The sequence below is a fragment of the Malus sylvestris genome, chromosome 16 (genome assembly GCF_916048215.2).
Source record: "Malus sylvestris chromosome 16, drMalSylv7.2, whole genome shotgun sequence".
Lineage (NCBI taxonomy): Eukaryota > Viridiplantae > Streptophyta > Magnoliopsida > Rosales > Rosaceae > Malus > Malus sylvestris.
Window position 1 is genome coordinate 13,057,525 of NC_062275.1, and position 23,395 is coordinate 13,080,919.

Sequence of the window (23,395 nt, forward strand, 5' to 3'; positions counted from 1 at the left end):
AAATTTAAATGTATGACACGCCCCAATCCCGATGTCCTAGGGACATCGGGATGGCAGCTTGCTGGCCGACACCCGAGGGTGACACAAGCCATTTAATGAATGCATATGCTGAGAACATGTGAAACATGCATGTAAATTTCGCATGAACTACACAGTGTAATATAATAATATTCAACTGTCAACAATGATAATGATAGTGATAATGCATGACATGTTCAGAGCTTACACCTAATTTAGAATACAAGCGGAATGTGTTATTACAATGATGTCAAAGCAGAAGGGATGGCACACTGTCACTAATAGGGGAATGCCTCGTAGCTCGGATCGTAAGCCTCGTTCCTATGTCCTGAGGGGGCACAAAACAAATATGAGTGGACCAAGTTGATATATAAGTTGTCACATCCCGCCCGGGCCCCCACCACATCCCGAGCTCGACTCCGCCGTAGCACGATATTGTTGGCTTTGGGCCCCGACTACGCCCTCACGGTTTTGTTTCTGGGAACTCACACGAGAACTTCCCAGTGGGTCACCCATCCTGGGATTGCTCTTGCGCGAACTCGCTTAACTTCGAAGTTCCGATGGAACCCAAAGCCAATTAGCTCCCAAAAAGCCTCGTGCTAGGTAGAGATGGAAATATACATATAAAGCTTACATGATCCTCATCCCTGGGTGATGTGGGATCTTACAATCCACCCCCTTTAGGGGCCCGACGTCTTCGTCGGCACACTTCCGGCCAAGGATTGGCTATGATACCAAATTATCACATCTCACCCCAGGCCTCCACCACATCCCGAGCTTGACTCCGCCATAGCACAATATTGTCCACTTTGGGCCCCGACTACGCCTTCACGGTTTTGTTTTTGGGAACTCACACGAGAACTTCTTAGTAGGCCACCCATCTTGGGATTGTTCTCGCGCGAACTCGCTTAACTTTGAAGTTCCGATGGAACCCGAAGCCAATGATTTCCCAAAAGGCCACGTGCTAGGTAGAAATGGAAATATACATATAAGGCTTATAGGATCCTCACCCCTGGGTGATGTGGGATCTTACATAAGTAGTACAAATATAGTTATTCAAAAGTTTATGAAAACTAATAGTATAATATGTAATAGGTTTCCGAAAATCCTAACATGCTATAAAACCTTTCAATAAACATATATCAAGTAGTGTGCTAAATAGTGGTGTTATATATAAATATCTTCCTACCGAAATCATCTACTAATGCCTGGCCGAAGCCAATATGAATATCTTCTGGCCATAGCCATCTACCAATGCCCGGCCGAAGCCAATATAAGTATCTCCCGGCCATAGCCATCTACCAACGCCCGGCCGAAGCCAATCTAAGTATCATCGCCTGTATGCAGAACAGTGACCACTAGATAAGCACAAAAACATTGAATATAATCTTTCCAACATAAGTACATATATCTCAAAACATCTTCATAGTATATAGTCATCCATCAAATATACTACAAAGAGTGTAAAAACATGTTCATAAATAGTATATAGTCATCCATCATATATACTACAAAGAACATAAATTCGACAACGTATGGTATTCCAAAATATTGATAATTATAAAGTGTAAATCTAATTTACTCAAAACGTTTCGTAAAAGGTAACCATTAAATCATGCTTTTCATGTATGCGTTTCTACTATTAAAACATGCATTTCAGAAGGGGTCCACTCACAAATACTCCGTTGTCGAAGAGTCGTGCAAAATATGAGGGATGGAATCACCACTAATAATCTCACCTAAGCACATAAAGGGTCCAATTAATAAAACTCTATTATAACAATTGAATTTTAGAAAACAGACATCATAAACGGATTCAGGACGTCGAAAAATATAAGGGTGGACCTCGAGTACCCCTACACACTGCCGCACACGCCCTCACGTGTTGCCGTAAGGTGGCGGCCACGCGCCAAGAAAAGTCGTCGGCGCTGCCGTGGACGGTGGTGCGTGTGCTCCAAGCGTCGGCATCGACAACCCTTCACGTGGGCCCACGTGCAGGCTCACGAGCGGCCTGGGTTCCTGGGATCTGACTAGGTTGGGCCAGATATGGGTCTGGGCCTGGGCTTGGGCCTATTGGGTTTAGGCTTAGGTTAAACGGGTTGAAGACCCTAGTTGGCACGGCCTAAGGGCCTAAGTATAAAGGATTTGAGCTTGTAACCCGGCCCAAGGGATTGGATTTGGGTTGGTTCAGAGAGTCGAAGGCCTTGGGTTTAGGTCAAAGGGCTTAGGGCTTTGGGCTTGAAAGCTCGGCCCAAGGCTCTGGGTTAAAAGACCCGGTTTGCGGGGGTTTGGGTTTTGGGCTTAAAAGGTTGGGTTGGCCTCTCGGGCCGGAAAATGGTGGTAGGTTGGATACGACCTGTTTTCAAGCGGGTTTTTTACGAGAAAGAGATCGGGGCTTCCTTTACGAGAAAGAGATCGCGGCTTCCCTAGTTTCAATCGACGCCAAATTGCAACTCTAGGGTACGATCTAAGTACCAAATTGAAGTGCAAGAAAAGAGGGAGGGTTTCGTACCTGTCTCACGCCTTGAGATGGCCGGAGTCGGCCTGATTTTGCCTTGAAAGCCACGGGCTCTCCGGACCTAGGTTCTCCAGTTGTCTGTGCTTCACAGAGGCAAGGGAGAGAGAGAGGGGGAGGTCCGACACGGTGGGTGGTGTCGCTAGGAAGAGGAGAAGGATCCGAGAGAGAGAGAGATAGAGAGAGAGAGAGAGAGAGAGAGAGAGAGAGAGAGAAAGAGTGAGTGAGCTGAAAGTGAGAGAGTGTCTTGAGGGGGGAGAAGAGAGAATAAGAGAAAGGGAGATAGGAAGCTGCCACGTGGCAGGCAGAGAGGATGAGAAATTAGAGAAAATCTAAAAAGGGGATCCGGATTGGGTAAATGATAGGGGGTAAAAATGGTCATTTCAAACTCCGTTAAAACGACAAAATACGTAAAAGTACTTTCGTAATTCCGCTAATATGAAAAATGTACATATTTTGGGACAGGGTTTCATACTGTATGATTGACTTGAAATATCGTTACAATGATATTCTCATTGCATAGAAATCATTTTTAAGTGTGAGAGTAGTACATATATGGTATAAATAATTCATTGTTAAACCGTAAAAGTATTGAGAATGGGGTACAAATACAATAAATAATAAGTAGCTCAAAGTAAAAACAATAAGGATTACATACGAACGGAAATAGAGTTATGAAACAATGAATAGAGTAAGGTCACTATCAAACTCCACCTTTGTAATTTGTTTTTACAAAATAGATTTGGAATGCTTAGCATATCAGCATAAATTAATGGAGGCAATGCATTCACTGAGAAGTTAGAATTGCAGCCGCTTCAGGAGGCGTTCTGGTCTTCCTTTTTTACCTTTAATTTTTCTTATTGGGGTGGGGATGATCTATATATATACTTCATTCAAAACCTTCTGTACTACTGGAAAGGATCTAAATTGTCTTGCCAAGATTTATTGGCATCATTGCTTTGCTATCTTTACTCATCTATACTAACTCACCATAAATATTGCAGACGTTTATCATAATGCTTGAACAGTGGGAGTCATGGAGCTCGTAAATATTCGTCTGTACAGCTAACTAGCTATCGGTCTAGTGATATTTGTATTCTAATTACGGAAAGATGTCTCATTTTTGAAACTTTTAACGGTGTTGATGAAAGTCCCAAATTCAAAACTCATCTCCCTCTGTTGGTTAAGGTTATGTAATTATGTTAAAAAAAAAAGAAGATATATTCAACTAAAGCATTGAATGTCATTCTTATATATTAATTTTACAGATATGGATTAGGAAGAATTTAGATGGTAATAGTATATATAATTACTAAGACCTTTAAGGAAAGCACTTAAGTAAAGCCCACCCTTTATGTTAGTGGGTTCGGATTGGGTTAGACACTGTTCCTTCCATTGGTCTAGAAAAAGGAAAAATTTTAAAATCCATGGGGTAGGTTGAGATAGAACTTTCAATACAACGTCCCATCATGTTCATCTACACACTTTGATACCATAATCTCTTTGGACATAATTTTGGATTAAATTATCAAGTTCTGGATTATAAAAAGGCATTCCAAATGAAGCAACAATATTTACTTGAGAAAAGATAAATGAAAAAGAGCGTTTTTATAATGAAGTGAATAACAACAATGGAGATGCGAGTTGAGTTAAACCTCACAAATGAAACAATAATATTTAGTATCGAACTCGTTAACTGTGTAAATCGAACGTATATTTTTTTACTTTTTTAATAGAGCGATATTCTACATCTAAAGGGGGGAGGACAATCTGCTCTAGAGGGAGGGGAGCTGAGTTAGGCTGCACAATAGACCAATTGCCAAGTAAATATCGAACTCAACACAAATATAATACATTATTGTTATCCATGTGAGTTCAACCTAATACCTCTTATTTACATGTGAAAAGAAACACTACTAGACCGCAATATTAGTGGAAAGAAAATGTTTGTTACATGTAAGTTCATCTTCCTTGTATGCATATCATAGTCTAACATATATGCAAATAACTCATCATATATAAGGAAAATCTTTCAAACTTATGCAAAGGCATCCGGATATACAAAAAGATAAAATTGAGGCAATGCGGATCCATAAAAATTGTCGATAAAATTTTTTGGATGGAATAACATGCAAATTTTTTCATTGAGGCATTTCATCAAGCACTTGGTTGGTCTGAGGTCATTTTCCAAGCATACTGCATGCCTACCAATAGATACCAACAACTTCAGAGTAAGCATATTGACTCATGTCGATAACTTTTGAGCGACCATATCGACAAATTTTGGCATATGTCGAATGAGCCTATTAACATCAACACATGCAAGGGCATGAGACTAGCAGCTGCCATGCCCATAGAGTCGATTGGATGGCAACTTTAAAGAGCATCTCAGATTTTCAAAGACAACACCCAGCTCTTTCATCTAAAGGGGTGTTGGAGGTGTGCAAAAGATGCAGTGACAGAGGGTCCCAAATTTTTTAGGGGCCCCAAAATTTTTTATCCTCCTATATATTACATATCATCATCCTATGATTTTCTGTATATTACATTGAAAGTGTTTTTTGTAAAAATGTTTTTAGAACTAATTATTAGTAAAAATGCAAGTAAATCCTGAAAAAAAAATCACTTAAAGTGCTTCCTAGAAGAAGCACATAATTGGTGCTTCTTGCAGAAAACACTTTAAGTGTTTTGGAATCTCAAAATATTTTATCTAAAAACGTTTTCAATCATTTTAAAAGCACATCCAAACGAGCCCTTAATTTTCTACTTTTCTCTAACAATAAAAAAAACTTGTGTATTACTTTCTTTTACTTTTCTTTATCAATAAAAGCTAACTTGTTTATTACTTTCTTCTACAAACACAAGCATATTTCCGTATCTCTCTTTCAGTCATGCTCCATTTTTTTTATGGAAACCATAATTTCATGAGAATTGGATATTATTCAATTAGTAAGAGTGAGATTTCAATTAAGTTTGAATATTAACTATTTTGTGTATGAAAATATTGTCCAAAAAATTATATTTTAAATAAAGAGAGTCTTTTTATTAAATTCGCATAAGGACGACCTTCCTTTCTTCAATTATTTCAGACCTTAGGGGTCAGTTGACCACCCTGCCCCAAGATGAATCCATCCCTGAATAAAGGTCTCGCGCATGCATGTAAGGACTTTTACATGCATATCATAGTGTAACACACCATAACACTGACTCATAAAATCACAAAAGAAAACGGCCATGCAACGGAAAATAATTAGTAAAACATATAACAAATAAGAAGGTGTGTGATGCGTACATAAACTCAAGGGTTTGTTGGTTTGTTTTGGCAATTTAGCATGTAGACAAAACCAGAGCATGCTTTCTTGTCAGCCTTCATGTATAAATCACACAACCCATGCAACCCTCCGCAGAAGAGGAACTAATCACATGAGTCATGACCCATTTTTCTGGCTTTTGTGAGAGAGGGAGAGGGAAGGAGGGAGGGAGGGAGAGGGAGCGAGTAGTTCCTTCTTCCACTGATATGCGACTGCGACTGCAACTAGGGTATTGTTATTATCATCCTTATCAGACCCTAATTATACAAGCAATCACGATTTAAACGTAAACACAAGCAGACAAAACAAACAAAAGAAACTGGAAATTATTAAAGAAAGAAAAAACCAGAAAAAAAAAAGAAAAGAAAAAGAAAATGGGAAACTAAAGAGGGAGGGGGGGGGGTATGTGGCAGTTAATCAGCGCAATGAGTCAAATCGATGGCTACGCTAATCGTCCTTGTTTTTGCTCCATAGCTGTTTGGGGTCCCACCGAACCCACCCGTACCATTCTCCTCTCCCTTTCTTCTTTCTCTATTTATTTTTCCTCAAATTTTCCTATCAACCAGAGAGCAAAGGCTTCTCCTTCCTCCTCACACTGAAAATTTTAGAGAGAGAGGAACCTCCCGTAGAAAATTTTAGAGAGAGAAATTAAGGATTCGATGAGATAGATAGATATGGTGGGACTTAGCATAGTATTGGAAGAAGGTCAAAAGGGGAGTGGAGTTAGCAAAAAAATCCCTCAAGTAATTAACAAAGCCACCATGGTTGTCATCAACAAGCCTTTTTCCTCTTCATCTTCTTCTTCTTCTCTTTTGCCTTCTCCTTCAAGCCCTTCACAAATAACCCACAAAAGTTTTAACTTTTCTTCTCACTCCTCCTCACCCTCCTTTGGACAACCAAGTTTTCTCGACCAATGCTTTCTCTGCAAGCAGAAGCTCTTGCCTGGCAAGGACATCTACATGTACAAGTAAGTCTCTCTCTCTCTCCCCCCCCCCCCCCCTCTGCCCACAAAACCCACCCAAAAATAAATAAAAATCGCATTTTTATCTCTAACCCACCTCCGATTTTGCTGTTTTGTGAAAAGCCCAGTTTTTTTTTCTTATTTGCGTAATTGCATGGTGATTTTGGAGGAAAAAAAGTTACAATCTTTGATTTGGGTTTTTTCGCATGGTCTTGAAAATGCAGGGGGGACAGGGGATTTTGCAGCGTGGACTGCAGGTACAGGCAGATTTTCATGGATGAGGAAGAGATTGTTCGCAAGGAGAAGCAGAAGTACTGTTCACCATCTTCTTCTTCCGCTTCCTCTGATCAGCGCAAAGGGGCCAGAAACCGAGAGGGTGGATTTGCCTACTGAGAAAGGGGAGAGAGAGTTTTACCAGTTTGGAACCGAGAAGAATTGGTTTCTAGAGTTATATTTCCAGTTTTACCCTTAGTTTACTTTCAAAAGACGTTGATGTCCTCCGTCGTTTTTTCTTGCTTCCTGCTACGAGGCCAAAAGAATCCAACCTGTTCAAGCATTTGTGTAATAGCCCACAGTTTTGCTTGCTCCCTCCATTGTTTAGAACGGAAACGATGGAGGAGGACATTCGTGGGATTTTGTGATAGTTGAAAGGGCATTAATGGCATTTTGTTGTTATGCTTAACCGTGGCATTCATGAATTTATTCATTTAATTTGGTTTTATATATATTTTTTGTTTTTAATTTTCTGTATTGCTTGATGCAATGGCGGTGGGGTGTAATAGGGTAATGGAATTTGTTCTATCCTGCGCATATATATTATATGGAGGATTTGTAGAGGGAATATGTCTAAATTGCCCCCTGAAGAGACAATAGTACATAAATGGTGGACAACAACATAAGTGCAGAATTAGTACTTGGAGAACAATGTCTTGGTCCCAACAGCAAAAGAAGATTAATGCCACCAGGAAACATGAGATTTCAATAGATTTTCCTGAAACCCCTTGCAGTTTTCCTATTTACTGATGACGTCCTTCCATTTCTGCATTTTATCTCTCCAGTCGCTCTTTTGATACGATTGCAGACATTGAACACTATTTAGTGAGCGTTTTCCTTCTTAATCACCCTTTTTAATTACCTGAGTTTTCATTTCTTTACATTTGACAGTCTGATTGACAGGACAGGAAAGTAGGTCCAATAAATTGGACTTGGATCCTCTCTTGAGCTCAAGGAGAGGATTCTCCTGACCAAAGGATTTGGGCCGTAATCCAAAGACTATAATTATTATAACTTTAAAGGGATTTTTCTGTTTGTAGCCGTTGGATTTTCATCCAATGGTCCAAGTCATTTGCTCAGCAGGATCCTCTCCTTAAGATGCTTGCTTCAAGCGGACCACTCCTCGCTCTTAGCCCTTCTCGGCTGATAGAATGTGAATTATCTAGTTTTGGTCTGAGCAGGCGCGAAGTCAAGGGCTTGCTTGAGGGCGTTAAGCTCAAAGAGAGGATCCAAGTCCCAATAAATTTGCCATGTTTGAGCTTTCTTTTTTCTTGCTTCTTTTGCAAATACTAGCAAAATCTCGTCAAACATTTGCCCAAGCTCTCTGTGTCCAAAACATATGGTATAGAACATGAGGGTGGATGGTTTTTGGGGTCTTGTTTCTTTGGTACTTGGTTTTGGGATATTGGGTTTTTTGGTAGTACATGGTTTTGGGGTCTTTAATTATGGGTAGTGCTATTCACGCACCTGTTTTTACTTCTCACACTATTCTTAATTTTTTTCGTCGAATCAAATGAATTGAGAAAAAAATTAACAAAGATGCATGGGTAAAAAGGAGTGTGCATAGTACTACCCCTTGATTATTAGTACTGAAAAAGGAAAACATAGTTTGGGGAAAGGAAGCCAAGGGAGAATTGGTAAATTTTTCATTAAGTTGGAAAGATATTTTATGCACGATTATATGTAACTATCTTATGACAATGAGAAAGATGGTGATCTTATCATTCGTTAGTGTTTAAATCAGAGAAAAATTTTGCATGCGCTGTTTATATTTAACTTTTCTTTAACAATATAAAAAGAGAGTTGATTCTCGAACATTCATGGGTGTCAACGTTGCATTAGGGTAAGAATTTTGTAAGCACCAAAACTTTCCTCTGCCAATATGTGAAAGCAAATTCAATTGTTATCTTATTTTATCGCATTATGAAATATTATTTACTCAACGACATTTCTCTGACAATGCAAAATAAAATTTAATTGTTGTCGTTTAATGGTGTTGCATTAGAGAAATATTTTGTGCGTGTCGATTTTATTTAACTATTATCTTATTTTGTCGCATTAGGGAAGATTTTCTCTAACAACGTAAAATGATATCTAATCGTTGTCGTGTATCGATGTCGCATTAGTGAAAGATTTCAGTTATATTTAACTGTTCTCCTCCACCTATATGTGTAAGCAAAGTTAATTGTTATCTTATTTTGTCGCATTAGGGAAGATTTTGTACTCGACGACAAAATGAAATCTTATTGCTGTCGTTTATCGATGCCGCATTATAGAAAGATTTTGTGAGTGTCAGTTATATTTAAATGTTCTCCTTCGACAAAATGCGTAAGCAAAGTAATCGTTATCTTATTTTGTCGCATTAGGGAAGATATTGTACTCAACGACTTTTCTCTGACAATGCAAACTGAAGACTAATTGTTGTCGTTTATTGATGTCACATTAGAGAAAGATTTTGTGCTCATCGGTTATATTTAATTGTTCTCTGCCGACAATACACGTAAGGAAAGTTATATGCTATCTTATTTTATCACATTAGGGAAGATTTTGTACTAGCCTACTTTCCTTTGACAACACAAAGTGAAATTTAATTGTTCTCTCGTCTTATCAATGTCGTATTGGGGACATATTTTGTGCGCTTCGGTTATATCTAACTTTTCTCTGACAGCGCAAAAAGCAAAATTTACTGTTATCGTATCAATGTTGCATTAGGGAAGATTTTGTACTCGCAACTTTTCTTTGACAATGCAAAATAATAAAATTGAATTGTAATTGTTGATATATATATATATAACATTAGGGAAAGAGTTTGTACGCATAAGTTATATGAAACTTTTCTCGAGCAATACACATAAGGTAATTGTTACGGTTTAATGGAGTCTCCTTGGAGAAAGGTTATGCTTAAGCCAATTATATATTTCCTCACAATGCATGTGGTACAAACTACTACTACTAATGCAATCGACGTATACAATAATTCATTAATTTGTCCTGCATTCTGCAAAGCACTAGTCGAGAGTCGGGTAATTTTATATGGTGTGCGTAGGTGAGAGGCATGCATGCATGATTGGAAGTGGAAACATCACGTCTATCAAATTTAAATTGTCATTAGGAAACAGTTCCATAAAGAAAAGACACAAAAAGGAAAAGGGTTTTCAGGTGCGAATCAATCATTTGGCAAAAATGATGCGTATTTATGAATATATAGATAATATTTCTTTTAAACTTTTACCTTTTTTTATTGTGAATTACCATTGATTTCAAAGCCTACAAAAATATCATTGAAAATGTAGCTTTTTTCCCCTCTCCATGATCCCTCCCTGGAGATTGGAGAACGACACAGTAAAGTCTTAGTTTTGCTTCATGCAGAAACTAATATGCATTTTTATAAGATTAAAAAGGTCGTTGATGATCATTTCATTTTTACTTTTTAGTTTTTTTTTTCAACGATTTTGAACATTTGTTTGGTAAAGTTTTGAAAAATAAAAAGAATCTTTAAGTTTTGTATTTTCAAAAAATTAAACAAAAATTGAAAATAAAATAGATTTTTTTTTAAAAAAAAAAAAAACCAAAATAGTTATTAATTGATCCTTAAATTTGACGAACAATTGTCAAACTCAATGTAGAACCCTAGTTTTTTTCAAAATGTTCCTCAAATAAACATGACTTGCTGCAGCTAGATATGAACAACCTATTTACCAAAGAGTACTCTTACCAAATAATTCATTCATTTTAATAAGATCAAAGGAGTATGCTTCGGTACAAGGAGTTGTAAAAATAAAAGCATGATTGATTACGTAAGAGAAAAACCTATTTACCGAATAATTCATTCATGACGACATGGATTCAAACCCCGTCAATGACTAATCTAACACATAATCTAACAAAATATATCGTTTGACAAAAAAAAAAAAAACAATAAGAGTATCTCCTCTTAATTCTGCACATTCATTCAGCTTTGCGTAGTATGGTACGGACGGGGATCCATGATCGTTGGATTCTTGACTAACGATCCAACTGCCATGGATCTCGGTCCACGCTATTGGCCGGTCCATTCTAGAATGAAAAGGCCGGCATTTTATGCAGAGTATTCCGTTTCCATGGGCAAATGGGGAATCAGGATGCCCTAAATAAGTTCCAATTTCTCACTTCACCACGCAAAGAAAGATGAAAGAGCTTAAAGCCAAGTTAGAGACGCAATTAAATTGAAAAACTGAAACTCATACCTCACAGCCCGTAGGAGTAGTATTAGATATACAAGTTAAGTGCAAGACTTTTAAGCAAGCGGTTTACCAGCTAGCAGATTCAATTTAATACATACACGTGCAACTTATGGCATCACAACTTCAGGCTCGTCGTCATTCTTTTTGTCACCATCTTTGTCATCATCACAAGCGTTCAACCAGACTTAAATAGCAAAACTGCTTTCTGATCCAAGTAGAAGTAGACAAAGTGGTTTGTTTCATGAGTCACATACGAACCTGCACGAAGGAAAAACGCGAAAATATATTCGTGAATACTTCTTGTTGATGGAATGAATTATTTGTAGTTCCACATGTTATACAACAATTTCAAGATTAGATTGATCAAGGAAAAGAAAAAATATTCCTAAAATCCAAAATATCGAAACACAACTTCAATATGTTGCATTCTGAATGGACCGAGAAAATTTAGCACCCTTAGTAGGCCTGGTTTCATCCAAAGCTGGATGCCATATCAAAGATACCAAAGGTGTCAAACACAAGCCTTTGCCTGCTATGTTGGTTATTTGCACACATCTGTCGGGAATATAATGAAAAGAGCTGATTGCAGACTCCCAGCTAGTTTAGACCCACCAAATATGGCCTCGTTTGGTTAGTAGGATTGGATTGTTATGGATAACTATCCAGTTTAAAGGCAAATTGAAGGTAGAAGTGAATGATTTTTCATTTAGAGGGGAACAGAAGAGGATTAGACATGAAGAAAACTCATCCCTGATCCTACCATTTTGGAGAGGGTTTAGGTTTCCTTTGTGAGTTTATCCATCTTCCACCCTCTAGTTGGTCATAATTTTTTTCATTTTTCCACTCAACATGCCTTGAGATTAGGGAGTTATCCATTCCAATCCAATCACACGTACCAAGCAAGCCCAATGAGTGCAAAAGCTCTGAACTCTGGAGCAACAATGCTTGTGAGGTTCAAAATAAACCAAAAGGGCGCCAGTGGAAGACACATAGGAGACTCACAAGCCAATTATAAACTGTTCAACCTAGGTGGCCTCTTGTTGTTACTAAAGAAAATGTTGCTCTGATTATCCACGGCAATCCCACCAACTGTTTCCTTCAGTTGGAAATGGCACAAACTAATACTCATACGAAACATAAAATATAGGAACTTTGTTAAAGCCAGGGAAAACAATTGCATGTGAAAAATGCAACAGTGGAAAACACGTAACAATGAGAAAGAATCAAAATATCTGTTGCATATACAGAAGTGGAACAACAACATAACAGACTTATAAGGACATTCACTTTTAAAGCAAGTAAATCAATGCCTCAACGGGCTGCCTCTTGCGTGATAGTACATCACTAACACAACCTTTTCAAAATGGATAGGCTATCACTAAACTTTTTCGGCTCAATCTGTGGTCAGTGAATTTCTTAAACATCTCACCTAAATTTTTTCTAGACTAACCACCTAAAATCTCTCTCCCCCAAATAACCAGCTAAGCATTTAGGCATGTTGTCACACAATATACAGAAGCGAAACCCCAACCATTTTCTGGCCTGCTGCCTTCTTCAAGGGTATGTTAAGACATTGATCTAGACAAGCCGACAACTTAATTTTGCTTGTTGGCAAACATGATTTTATTGCAGAGTGATTATATACAAGATTGAATCCCCAACTTTCGATCACTTAAAATTCCCTTTCCACCATTCAACAGTAGCCGAATATCAACCACTAAACAAAAGGTTGAGGAAAGATCACTAACACAGATCCCTACAAAATCAGGGTCTGTTGGAGAATAAACATTCGGCATCAGCGTTTCTCCTATTGAGTTGAGCACTATTTCACGTCCACAAATAAAGTAACATGTATAGTCAGCTACGATAACACCAGACCTATATTTATATGATCAAAGTTTTTCAGCCATTCTACTTAGAATTTGTTAATCTGAGAGAGCTACAATGTTTTCTTCAAAAAGAACTATAAACTTCCAGTACTTTTTTCAAGATCCAGCTGATAATAGTTTATGACATAGGAATCCATTAAAGCTTCAGATCCATTCCATTTCAAACAAAACAACTCATCCTAATTAAACCACCAAAAAAAAACAACAATTAACAACTAAAATCGCAAAACAATGAATTATATTTTCTTCAATGTCACCAAATGTTTTCAAATAATAAATCTGAACGAACCCCAGAAAAGAAAAGGAGAGAAATTGAATGTATGTTACCAAAATTACGGCCAACAATGCAATGCCAAGTGGGTCCATGCTTCTTATCGAACTCCTTCTTTATATACTCGGCAACGTCCTTCTCCACGCTGTGCTTCTCAAATGCCTGAACAGAACAAAACCCAGAAATTCAATTTTCCATCGCCAAAAAACCCATTTCTGATCCAAACACCAATATAGCAAGAAAAATCGGAAAACAAAGTTAGAGAGAGAGCTAACCCCGATGGCGATGTCGACGGCCTCCTTCTGCATATCCTGGAACATGTCGGCGCTCTTGATGATGACGCGCTTGCCTGTGGGAGTTGTGACAGCCGAGGATGGTTTCCGGTCGTCGGAATTGGGCTTCGCCGACAAAGCTCCGGCGACGCTTCTCTTTGCGTCTTCGCTCATACTTTTTGTGGTTTTCGTCTCTGCTTCCCTTGCAAAAGCGAGTGTGTCTGGTTCCGATTTGGTAATAAATCAGAACTTTGCCTGGAAAAGCAGGACGAAACTGGTTCTTTTCTGCTCAGGGAAGAAGAACAACGCCCCCCACATCCACCCTTCTCTCTGCTCACTCTCTCTCTCTCTCTCTCTCTCTCTCTGCGAGTCTGAGCGTGACCCGGCTGTGATGAAGTGGAAAGTGTGTTATGATTGTTTTCTTGAACTTTTCGGGCGCTTTTTTTTTTTACCGCGGTTTGGTTTTTCGGTATTTTAACCGCTTGCGGGAGTTAATTAAACGAGTTTCACTTTCATATTTACCTGAAGACAAATGAATTTTACAGGTATGTATTTTCTACAATAAATTAATTAAACGATCTTAATTTTAATTTATTTTTTATAGTGATAATTTTTACAGTGTGATTCATAGTATGAATGATTATGATCATAGGTACAAAGCTCTGTGATTAAAACATTAAGAATTTTAAATAGGAGTTCCTATTCAATTTTTAATATCCAAATATTATTCATTTTAACCGCGTACGGGAACTTGCAGCAATTAATTAAACGAGTTTCACTTTCATATTTACCTGAACTATCAATATATTTTTAAACCCAAATTTATTATTTAAATGGGATGTGATATCCACACATCCCATTTTACTTCTCACACATCTTTTTAATTTTCGGTCATCAGATCGGATAAATTGAAGAAAATCAACGGACAAAAATTATCAAGAGATGTGTGAGAAGTAAAATGGGGTGGGGATAGCACACCCCTATTTAAATTACCCTCACAAACCTAATTTGATAGCTAAATTTATCTTTACACCCATTTTCAAAAGGTAAAACATCAAAATCAAATCATATGTTTTCTTCAGGCCTAAGCAATCTTGTAATTCTTCAAGCCCCTTATAAGCAAAACAATATTGAGGGATTGAATTAGAATTGGTCTTTGCAAGTGTTTGTAAGGAGACTAAAGGGTCTTTCATGAAGGCTCGAGAAATGCTCATGGCTCGCGCCTTGAACACGCATAAGGTGGATTTGGCTGTTGGCCAATTGGGAGCTGTTGTTTCAGAAAGCAAGAACGAGGAATGGCATCCATCCCCAGATACAAAAATTGCATTTCTCAAGTATTTTGAGGATGAGAAAGATGTTGATGGTGCTGAGAAATTTTGTGAGATTTTGAAGCTTCTAGGTTGTCTCAATTGCAATGAGTATTATTTGCTGCTTAAGACTTACATAGCTGCAGGAAAATCAGATCCTAAGATGCGCCAAGGATGGGACATCGACTGAATTTTTCCTTTGAGTTCATAAAATAATTAAAATAAAATAAAAACTCATAAATCGATTCATACTTTAGTTGGAAGATCGCAAACTTCAAAATCACTATCTATTTGTCAAAAAAAGCTTATTTTCTCTATGATAACGTATTGGGATTTTAGCCAGAGTAGGACGCAAGAGAAAGATTGCATAATAGTAAGGTTTGATTATTGGGTGATGGTTTATTAATACATTTCAGCTTTTTGTTAATTTTATCTTATACTTTATGGTAATTGTGCAATAGGATAAAAATAACACTTCACATTTAAAATTTAAGTTGAGTATAGAAAAAAATTATATGAGTTCAAATAAAATTTTCCAATCGAATTTTACGGTGATGTAAGTTTCTGAATGAGACGTGAATGTGTCATTTTTACCCTTTTGGGGGAAGTTAAACTTTTATTTTTTTGTTGAATGGGGGAAGATAATTTCATACAAAAGCGTCCGACCAAATTTTATATGTTCATTTATTGTGTGATGATGGCTTTGTTTCTAGCCTTTTGTACTTTCCAGCTTCAACTCATCATTACGACTACAGAACAAAAATCACCAGGCCTTTATAAAAAGGAGGTAAATTATTTACCCTCTCATTTCCATACTTTTTTTATTCATTTCTGTTTGTGTGATCACAGTTAAATCACGTTAACATTTTATATTAATTTTTTATAAAAATAATAAAACAAAAAGTAATAGAAATATAAAATGTTGGCGTGGCTTAATCGTGACCACACAAAACAGGAGGGATAAGAAGAGTATGAAAATGGAAAGGTAGACAATCCACCTCTTTATAAAAATTGAAATAGGACCAACCTGCCACGTCATTCGTATAAGAAGCATTTCACTTTGTATTTTAATTTTACTTGAAGTTAGCCGGTTTTATCAAATGTGAAAACTGTTATGCCGAAATTTCTCTCCTTAACATGTTTGGGTTTTTTGATTGCGTTGTTATGAATATTTATTGTTATTTTGAACAATATTGAGGTCACAGTTAAGTTACGTCAATATTTTATATTAATTTTTTTATAAAAATAATAAAACAAAAAGTAATAGGAATATAAAATGTTGACATGGCTTAACCGTGACCACACAAAACAGGAGGGAATATGAAGAGTATGGAAATGGGAAGGTAGACAATCCAACTCCTTATAAAAATTGAAATAGGACCAACCTGCCACGTCATTCGTATGAGAAGCATTTCACTTTGTATTTTAATTTTACTTGAAGTTAGCTGGTTTTATCAATTGTGAAAACTGTTATACCGAAATTTCTCTCATTAACCTGTTTGGGTTTTTTGATTGCGTTGTTATGAATATTTATTGTTATTTTGATCAATATTGAGTCCACATCATAAAAAAAAAGCTTCTCACTTATTCCATGGAAAGCATTTAACAAAGATCACGTATCAACTTGAATTATAGACCCTAGTAATTCCTGACACAACCTAATAACCAGACACGACACGACAGGACATTAAATTAACAAATGTTCGGATCAACACGATAACGAATCGGATCGTTATCGGGTAACCCAATAAACACATGTTAAGATAATTGGTTGGTTCGGGTATACACCTGGGTAACACGATACACGATAAGCAAAATATTAATTTTATAATTTTATAACCCTAAAAAAATATTATAATAATTATACATATTAAACAATTTTATACCCCTAAAAACTATAATAATTATATATATATATATATATATATATATTAAATGTTAAAAATTGGTGACCATTAGATCTGCTTAAATATACATACCATTTAATTTCTTAAGTGTTATATGTACAAAATAAATAAATTTAAATCTACTTAATAAATAACTAAATATATATATATACACACACCATTGATCTTGATGGGATACGAATTCTACGAAACTAATTTCAATTATCCAATCGTTAAACTTGTTTGAATATGCTTCGAAATCGCATCAGCAAAAAATCTCAAAAAACAAAGATTCAGAGATCAAGTAATGGGACAAAACTTTTCGACAGTTATCAACGAAAAATCACAATTTAACGGTTATTTTAACTTCGATTTTGATAATTTTTTACAGCTACACTCCTTGACCCTATATGAATACAATGAATGAACTCGATCTTCAATTTAAAATATTTACACTAGTGGATACCACAAAATCTTATGTTATACTTAATGAAAATATGAATAAACTCTTAAGTGTTAGTGAATCTATTGTTTTGATGGGATACGCATTCTACGAAACTAGTTTCAATGATCAAACCGTCAAACATATTTGTATATACTTTGAGATCGCATATGCCAAAAATTGCAAAAAACAAACATTCAGAGATCAAGTAACGGGACAAAACTTTTCAACGGTTATAAACGAAAAATCACGATTTAACGGTTATTTGAACTCCGATTTTGATGATTTTTTACAGTTACACTCCTTGACCCTATACGAATAAAATGAATGAATTCGATCTCCAATTTAAAATATTTACACTAGTGGATACCACAAAATCTTATGTTACACTTAATGAAAATATAAATAAACTCTCAAGTGTTAGTGAATCTATCGTTTTGATGGGATACGTATTCTACGAAACTAATTTCAACGATCCAACCGTCAAACTTGTTTGTATATGCTTCAAGATCGTATACGCCAAAAATTGCAAAAAAAAACATTCAGATATGAAGTAATGGGACAAAACGTTTCGACGGTTATCAACGAAAAATCACGATTTATTGAAATCCCATTTTGATGATTTTTTACAGCTACACTCCTTGACCCTATATGAATACAATGAATGAATTCGATCTTCAATTTAAAATATTTACACTAGATACCACAAAATCTTTTGTTATGCTTAATGAAAGTATAAATAAACTCTAAGTGTTAATGAATCTATCGTTTTGATGGGATACACATTCTACGAAACTAATTTCAACGATCCAACCGTCAAACTTGTTTGTATATGCTTCAAGATTGCATACACCAAAAAAAACAAACATTCAGAGATCAAGTAATAGGACAAAACTTTTCGACGGTTATCAATGAAAAATCACGATTTAACGGTTATTTTAACTCCAATTTTGATGATTTTTTACAGCTACATTCTTTGACCCTATATGAATACAATGAATGAATTCAATCTTCAATTTAAATATTTACACTAGTGGATACCACAAAATCTTATGTCATGATGATCGATGAAAATTGATGATTTTGTAAAAGGAATAACATGCAAGCTTTGAGTTCCATTGGCAAGGTTTAAACTTTTGAGAAAGGCTTCACAACCTTGAAAACAAAAAATCTTTCACTTTGCATATCCTTGCACATTTAATATTTTGTAATAGACTAGTAGTGTATGAATGTTTGTTTATTAGACTCTTGTTTTCGAGTGTAGATGTAGTACTTAAACGACAAATGTGTTTTAATGTTTTGAAGTAATATTTATGTGGCAATGTGTGGTATGTGCAAATTTAAGGAAAAAAAATATTTTTCTTAACGGGTCATAACATGTCGGGTCACTTTGCTCACTTTACCCAGGTAAAGTGACCCGACCTGTTAAGGACCCATTAAGATAACGGGTGTGACACGACACGACCTGTTAAGATAACAGATGTTATACGAAAACGACACTAACACGACAGACACGACCCGTTTGCCAGGCTTAGACCTAAGGTCGTCTCTAGCTGAAAGGGGATCAAAGGGTCATGTTTAACTTTATAATTTTGTATGAAATTATTTTTTAGAGAACAGTATCAAATCATATTTTATATCATCTCCAATCGAGAGGTCCAAAGAGCCATAGGCCCTAAACTAGCTCATTTGACAAAAAACCCATCTCCAACCAAATGAGGCTATTCTTTAGCCCCCTCAATAATTTATTATGTTAATTGAATTAATATGGTTAATTGAATTAAACTATCATATTAAAATAAGGTTTTAGAACATATTTTGAGTGTCATTGTCGCTAAATGAATAAACCTTCAGGTTTTTTATCTTTGTATAATGAAAATGATGTGAAAAATTGGTGAAGAATTGAAATAAAATGAGGTAAGATAGTATGGGCTTGTGAAAATGAGGTGAGAAATGGTGTAGAAATGACTTAGGTATTTATAAGAAAAAAATTAGAATTTTAATATGAAAAAAAAAATCGTCTAAAAAAATTCAAATGGGCTAGCTAGCTGGCTTTCTTTGGCCAGCCCACTAGCCTAATGGATGAATTATGGCCTGGTGGGGCCCGCAATCTCTTCGGCCTAGCACTTGGTTGGAGATGATTTTTGTGTCAAAACGGACTATATCATCTTAAGAATGTACCTCTTGGTTTGTGTGTAAGTGACACCTTACTGAGTTTAAATATGTACTGGACTTCTAGAGGAAAGTAACGATAATGTATGATTGTTAGTATGAAAAGATGAACCGGAAACTATATTAGAAGTATTATGTAAAATTTGTATGTCTGTATAACAAGATTTGGTTGTCAAGTGGAATTGATAGTGTATGTGTAACATCCCACATCGATCAACGGAAATGGGGTGATATGTCTTATATGTATATGCCTACCTCCATATAGCACGAGGCTTTTTGGGAACTCATTGGCTTCGGGTTCTATCGAACTCCAAAGTTAAGCGAGTTTGGATGAGAGCAATCCTAGGATGGGTGACCCACTGCGAAGTTCTCGTGTGAGTTCCCATAAACAAAACCGTGAGGGCGTGGTGGGGCCTAAAGTGGACAATATCGTGCTACAGCAGAGCCAGTATGGGATGTGACAAAATGGTATCAGAGCCACTATGCCATTTAGTGCGAATGTGCTGACGAAGACGTCAGGCTCCTAAGGGGGTGAATTGTAACATCCCACATCGATCAACGGAGAGGGGATGATGTGCCTTATATGTACATGCCCACCTCCATGTAGCATGATGCCTTTTGGGAACTCACTAGCTTCAGATACCATCGGAACTCCGAAGTTAAGCGAGTTTGAGCGAGAGCAATCTTAGGATGGGTGACCCCACTGGGAAGTTGCTTGTGAATTCCTAGAAACAAAACCGTGAAGGAATGGTAAGCCCAAAGCGGACAATATCTTACTATGGCGGAGCCGGTCTGGCATGTGACAGTATGTGCTCTCATTGTAAATCATAGATGTTAATGTATGAGGTATGATGTGTGATCATGTGACAACACCATATAGCAGTGTGGTAAATAGATGGTCTCGCCTGGTAACCTGCATTAGAGGGACCACACACATTCTAGGAATGATGATGCTTAATATATCTACGATGGGTTATCACTGCCTACACTATTAAACTATGCCTATGGACTTGCTTGGTATATCCATGATGGGGGACTATACGTATTCAAGTTGTCATTATGCTTGGTATATCCACGATGGTTGATCAACACCAAGTACTATAAGATATAGTCCTGCTTGGTATATTCGCGATTGTGGGGCCATACGTATGCTAAGAGTAATCATGTTTGGTATATCCGCGATGGATGATCACTGCTTACACTATTAAATTATGACTATGGTTGTGCTTGGTAAATTTGCGATGGGTAACAACTTCATAGTTAGATTCAGTTAAGCTGTATGGAGTCCATTTTCTTATTTGGTTCAGTTCAGAGGTTCGAAACCTTACCTTTGATTGGATTTCATTGAGCTGGTTCCGAATCCTATTTCAGGTTTGGTTCTATTGGGTTAGTTCAGAATTCTAGATTTTTGTGCATAGAAATTGCTCAAGTTTACGCTTGTGGTTGTAACTTAGGATTACAATGCTAGATAATGGATTTCAGTAACAAAATACGACAAACCTTATAGAGGTTGGCCTTATTAAAATTTATTAAAGTGATATATGATCTTGTTGGTTGATCAATGTAGTTAAATGTTAATATTGTGCAACTTGGATTCATGGAGTCGATTATTTGTTGTGATTGCGGAACTATGTTGGAAAATTCATGATGTATGTGAGTGACGGAATGACAATCCTAGCTGGCATATAGTTTCATTATGTATTCTAGAATCTAGTGATTCATGCTACTCGAATTTTATTAAGTGATTTTGGAATTCTATGTTTCTTTGCTAGAAAGTACCATGAGAAACGTCAGAGTTTAGTAAATGGTGAACCACGAATAGCTAGATCCTGTTTTAAGGTATATAGACAATCTAACATAAAGGTTAGATATAACCATAAAATACAGAAAAATATTACTACGTTATTGAACCGTTAGGTTCTTTTTTGTTATGACTCGTAAACAAGGCATGATTGATGAACAACTATTTTTTGACGTGGAGTTTCGATGCTAATCGTATTTTCGGGATTATGACGTGACACATTTCCTTAGTAAATCGTGGCAGAAAACGAAAAGGCTTGTGCTGGCATTTATTGTAGAGTATAAGGAGACTACGAAACTATTATTATACTCCTAGACTTTAAGCGCACGTTGACAACAAATTAACAAAACTTAAATGTTTGACAGAATTTGTATCGAAAGTTATATTGACATGTCCGATGTCCCATGTATGATATATCATACATTGACTTGTTAACTTTGCAAGAAAATTGTAAATTTGAATATTAATGGAAGAACAATAATAGTGTGTGTCATGGGTCCATTGATAAAATTCTAGGTACATTATGTATGCATGATTCTTTCTCGCATATTATTTTTTATAGAGGTACTTGTTGATTTGCTCTCTGAGCTTGTGTAGAAGTGTCAATTTTCCTCCCGAATTTTAATTTTAGCTGATTATTCCCTTGAACATTTCCCTCACCTAAAATTTCATTCAATTTTCATCCATCCAATTTTCCATTCTTCCCCCCCCCCCATACACTTGTCATGTGTTATCTGCATGATCAAAACGGATAAAAAATTGGACAATTTTTTTTTATAATCTACCTTCAGGGAGAAATTGGCTATTTATAAAAGTTCACGGGGTAACCGGCTAAAATTAAAGTTCAGTAGGAAAATTGGCTAATTATAAAAGTTCAAGGGGTAATCGGCTGAAATTAAAGTTCAATGAAAAATGACAGCTCTATACAAGTTTATGGGACAAATCGACAAAAATAGCGGTTGAGATTTAATTAAATTTTAAACCTCAACTATTTTTATCAATATCTATATATACAAGCCCTTTAAAGAGAAGTCATCCCCATTTTTTGAAAAAAGAATGGAGATTAGTTATGGAACCCATTTCACATCGAACTTCAAAGATCCAAACCATCTATTTTGTAAGTCTTGATTCATAGATTATCTATGTCAAATTTCATTTCAATCAGAAACCATTTACCGATTTAATTGCCACGTTGAAATTTTAATGTTCTTTAAAACATAGTGTTTGTCAATTTCTTTAAGCTCAATTAGATGTTTTAAATATTTCTGATTTGGCTAATATTTTTCAAGATTGATCAACGTGCTTCAACTTTTAAATCAATTACCACGTGTACAGGAGGCAAATACTATTCGAGGCCCAAATACTTGGGGGAGCAAAGTTTAATGATGTACAAACAAATGGGGGCCCAAATATTTCGAGGCCCACACTAAAGTTTGAGCAGCTATCGTTAAGTACATGCAGTCCCTGGGCTCCTATGATTGGGTATGTGACGCGTGTCCCAAGTTGGAGTGCAGATAGCACGAAACTGCCAACTTTGAAATGGGCACAAAGTTTATCTACAGGCAATGCATCAAAGCGATGACATTGTAATTCGCGAAATCGTCCACGCGTCTGATCAGTTTATCTTCCAAGGAAATATTATTACACGCTCTTCTGAATGTTTCACTGAATCCACCGCCAATCAGCAGACGCCAACACATCGTAGGCGTTGGGCAAACACCTCACGCGCCAAATGCTCCCAATTATTTCACACATATTGATCATTATATCCACTGGGCTTCTGACGTTTGGCTGAAACGCGATCGTATTGACAAGTTCAAGAAATATTATTTTTTAATGACTGCTTTCCCGCACCAAGCGCAAGAAATATAGTTGTTCTTTCTATTTCATCGTGATAATAATTTTAAAGAGATTAAATTTGTAAATTAAATTTTGTAAAATAAGTGACATAAAAGTTGATGGTTGAATTATTATTTAAGTACTGATACTTATTTTTTATTAATGACATATCATTTAGTTTATAAATTTAATATCTCTAACATAACCGATTTCAA

The 23,395-nt window shown here is 36.4% G+C and overlaps 2 protein-coding genes across 2 annotated transcripts; one reads left to right on the top strand and one right to left on the bottom strand.

Moving 5' to 3' along the window:
• Positions 1–6,391: 6,391 nt before the first annotated feature.
• On the top strand, positions 6,392–7,487 carry LOC126606422 (FCS-Like Zinc finger 15-like). Its single transcript, XM_050273807.1, has 2 exons — positions 6,392–6,811; positions 7,030–7,487. The coding sequence occupies exons 1-2, from the start codon at positions 6,519–6,521 to the stop codon at positions 7,196–7,198; spliced, it is 462 nt and encodes a 153-aa protein (XP_050129764.1). The 5' UTR covers positions 6,392–6,518; the 3' UTR covers positions 7,199–7,487.
• A 3,768-nt stretch (positions 7,488–11,255) lies between these two features.
• LOC126609397 (uncharacterized) lies at positions 11,256–14,130 on the bottom strand. Its single transcript, XM_050277333.1, has 3 exons — positions 13,737–14,130; positions 13,518–13,623; positions 11,256–11,559 (listed from the first exon to the last, which is right to left on the bottom strand). The coding sequence occupies exons 1-3, from the start codon at positions 13,905–13,907 to the stop codon at positions 11,477–11,479; spliced, it is 360 nt and encodes a 119-aa protein (XP_050133290.1). The 5' UTR covers positions 13,908–14,130; the 3' UTR covers positions 11,256–11,476.
• Positions 14,131–23,395: the final 9,265 nt, after the last annotated feature.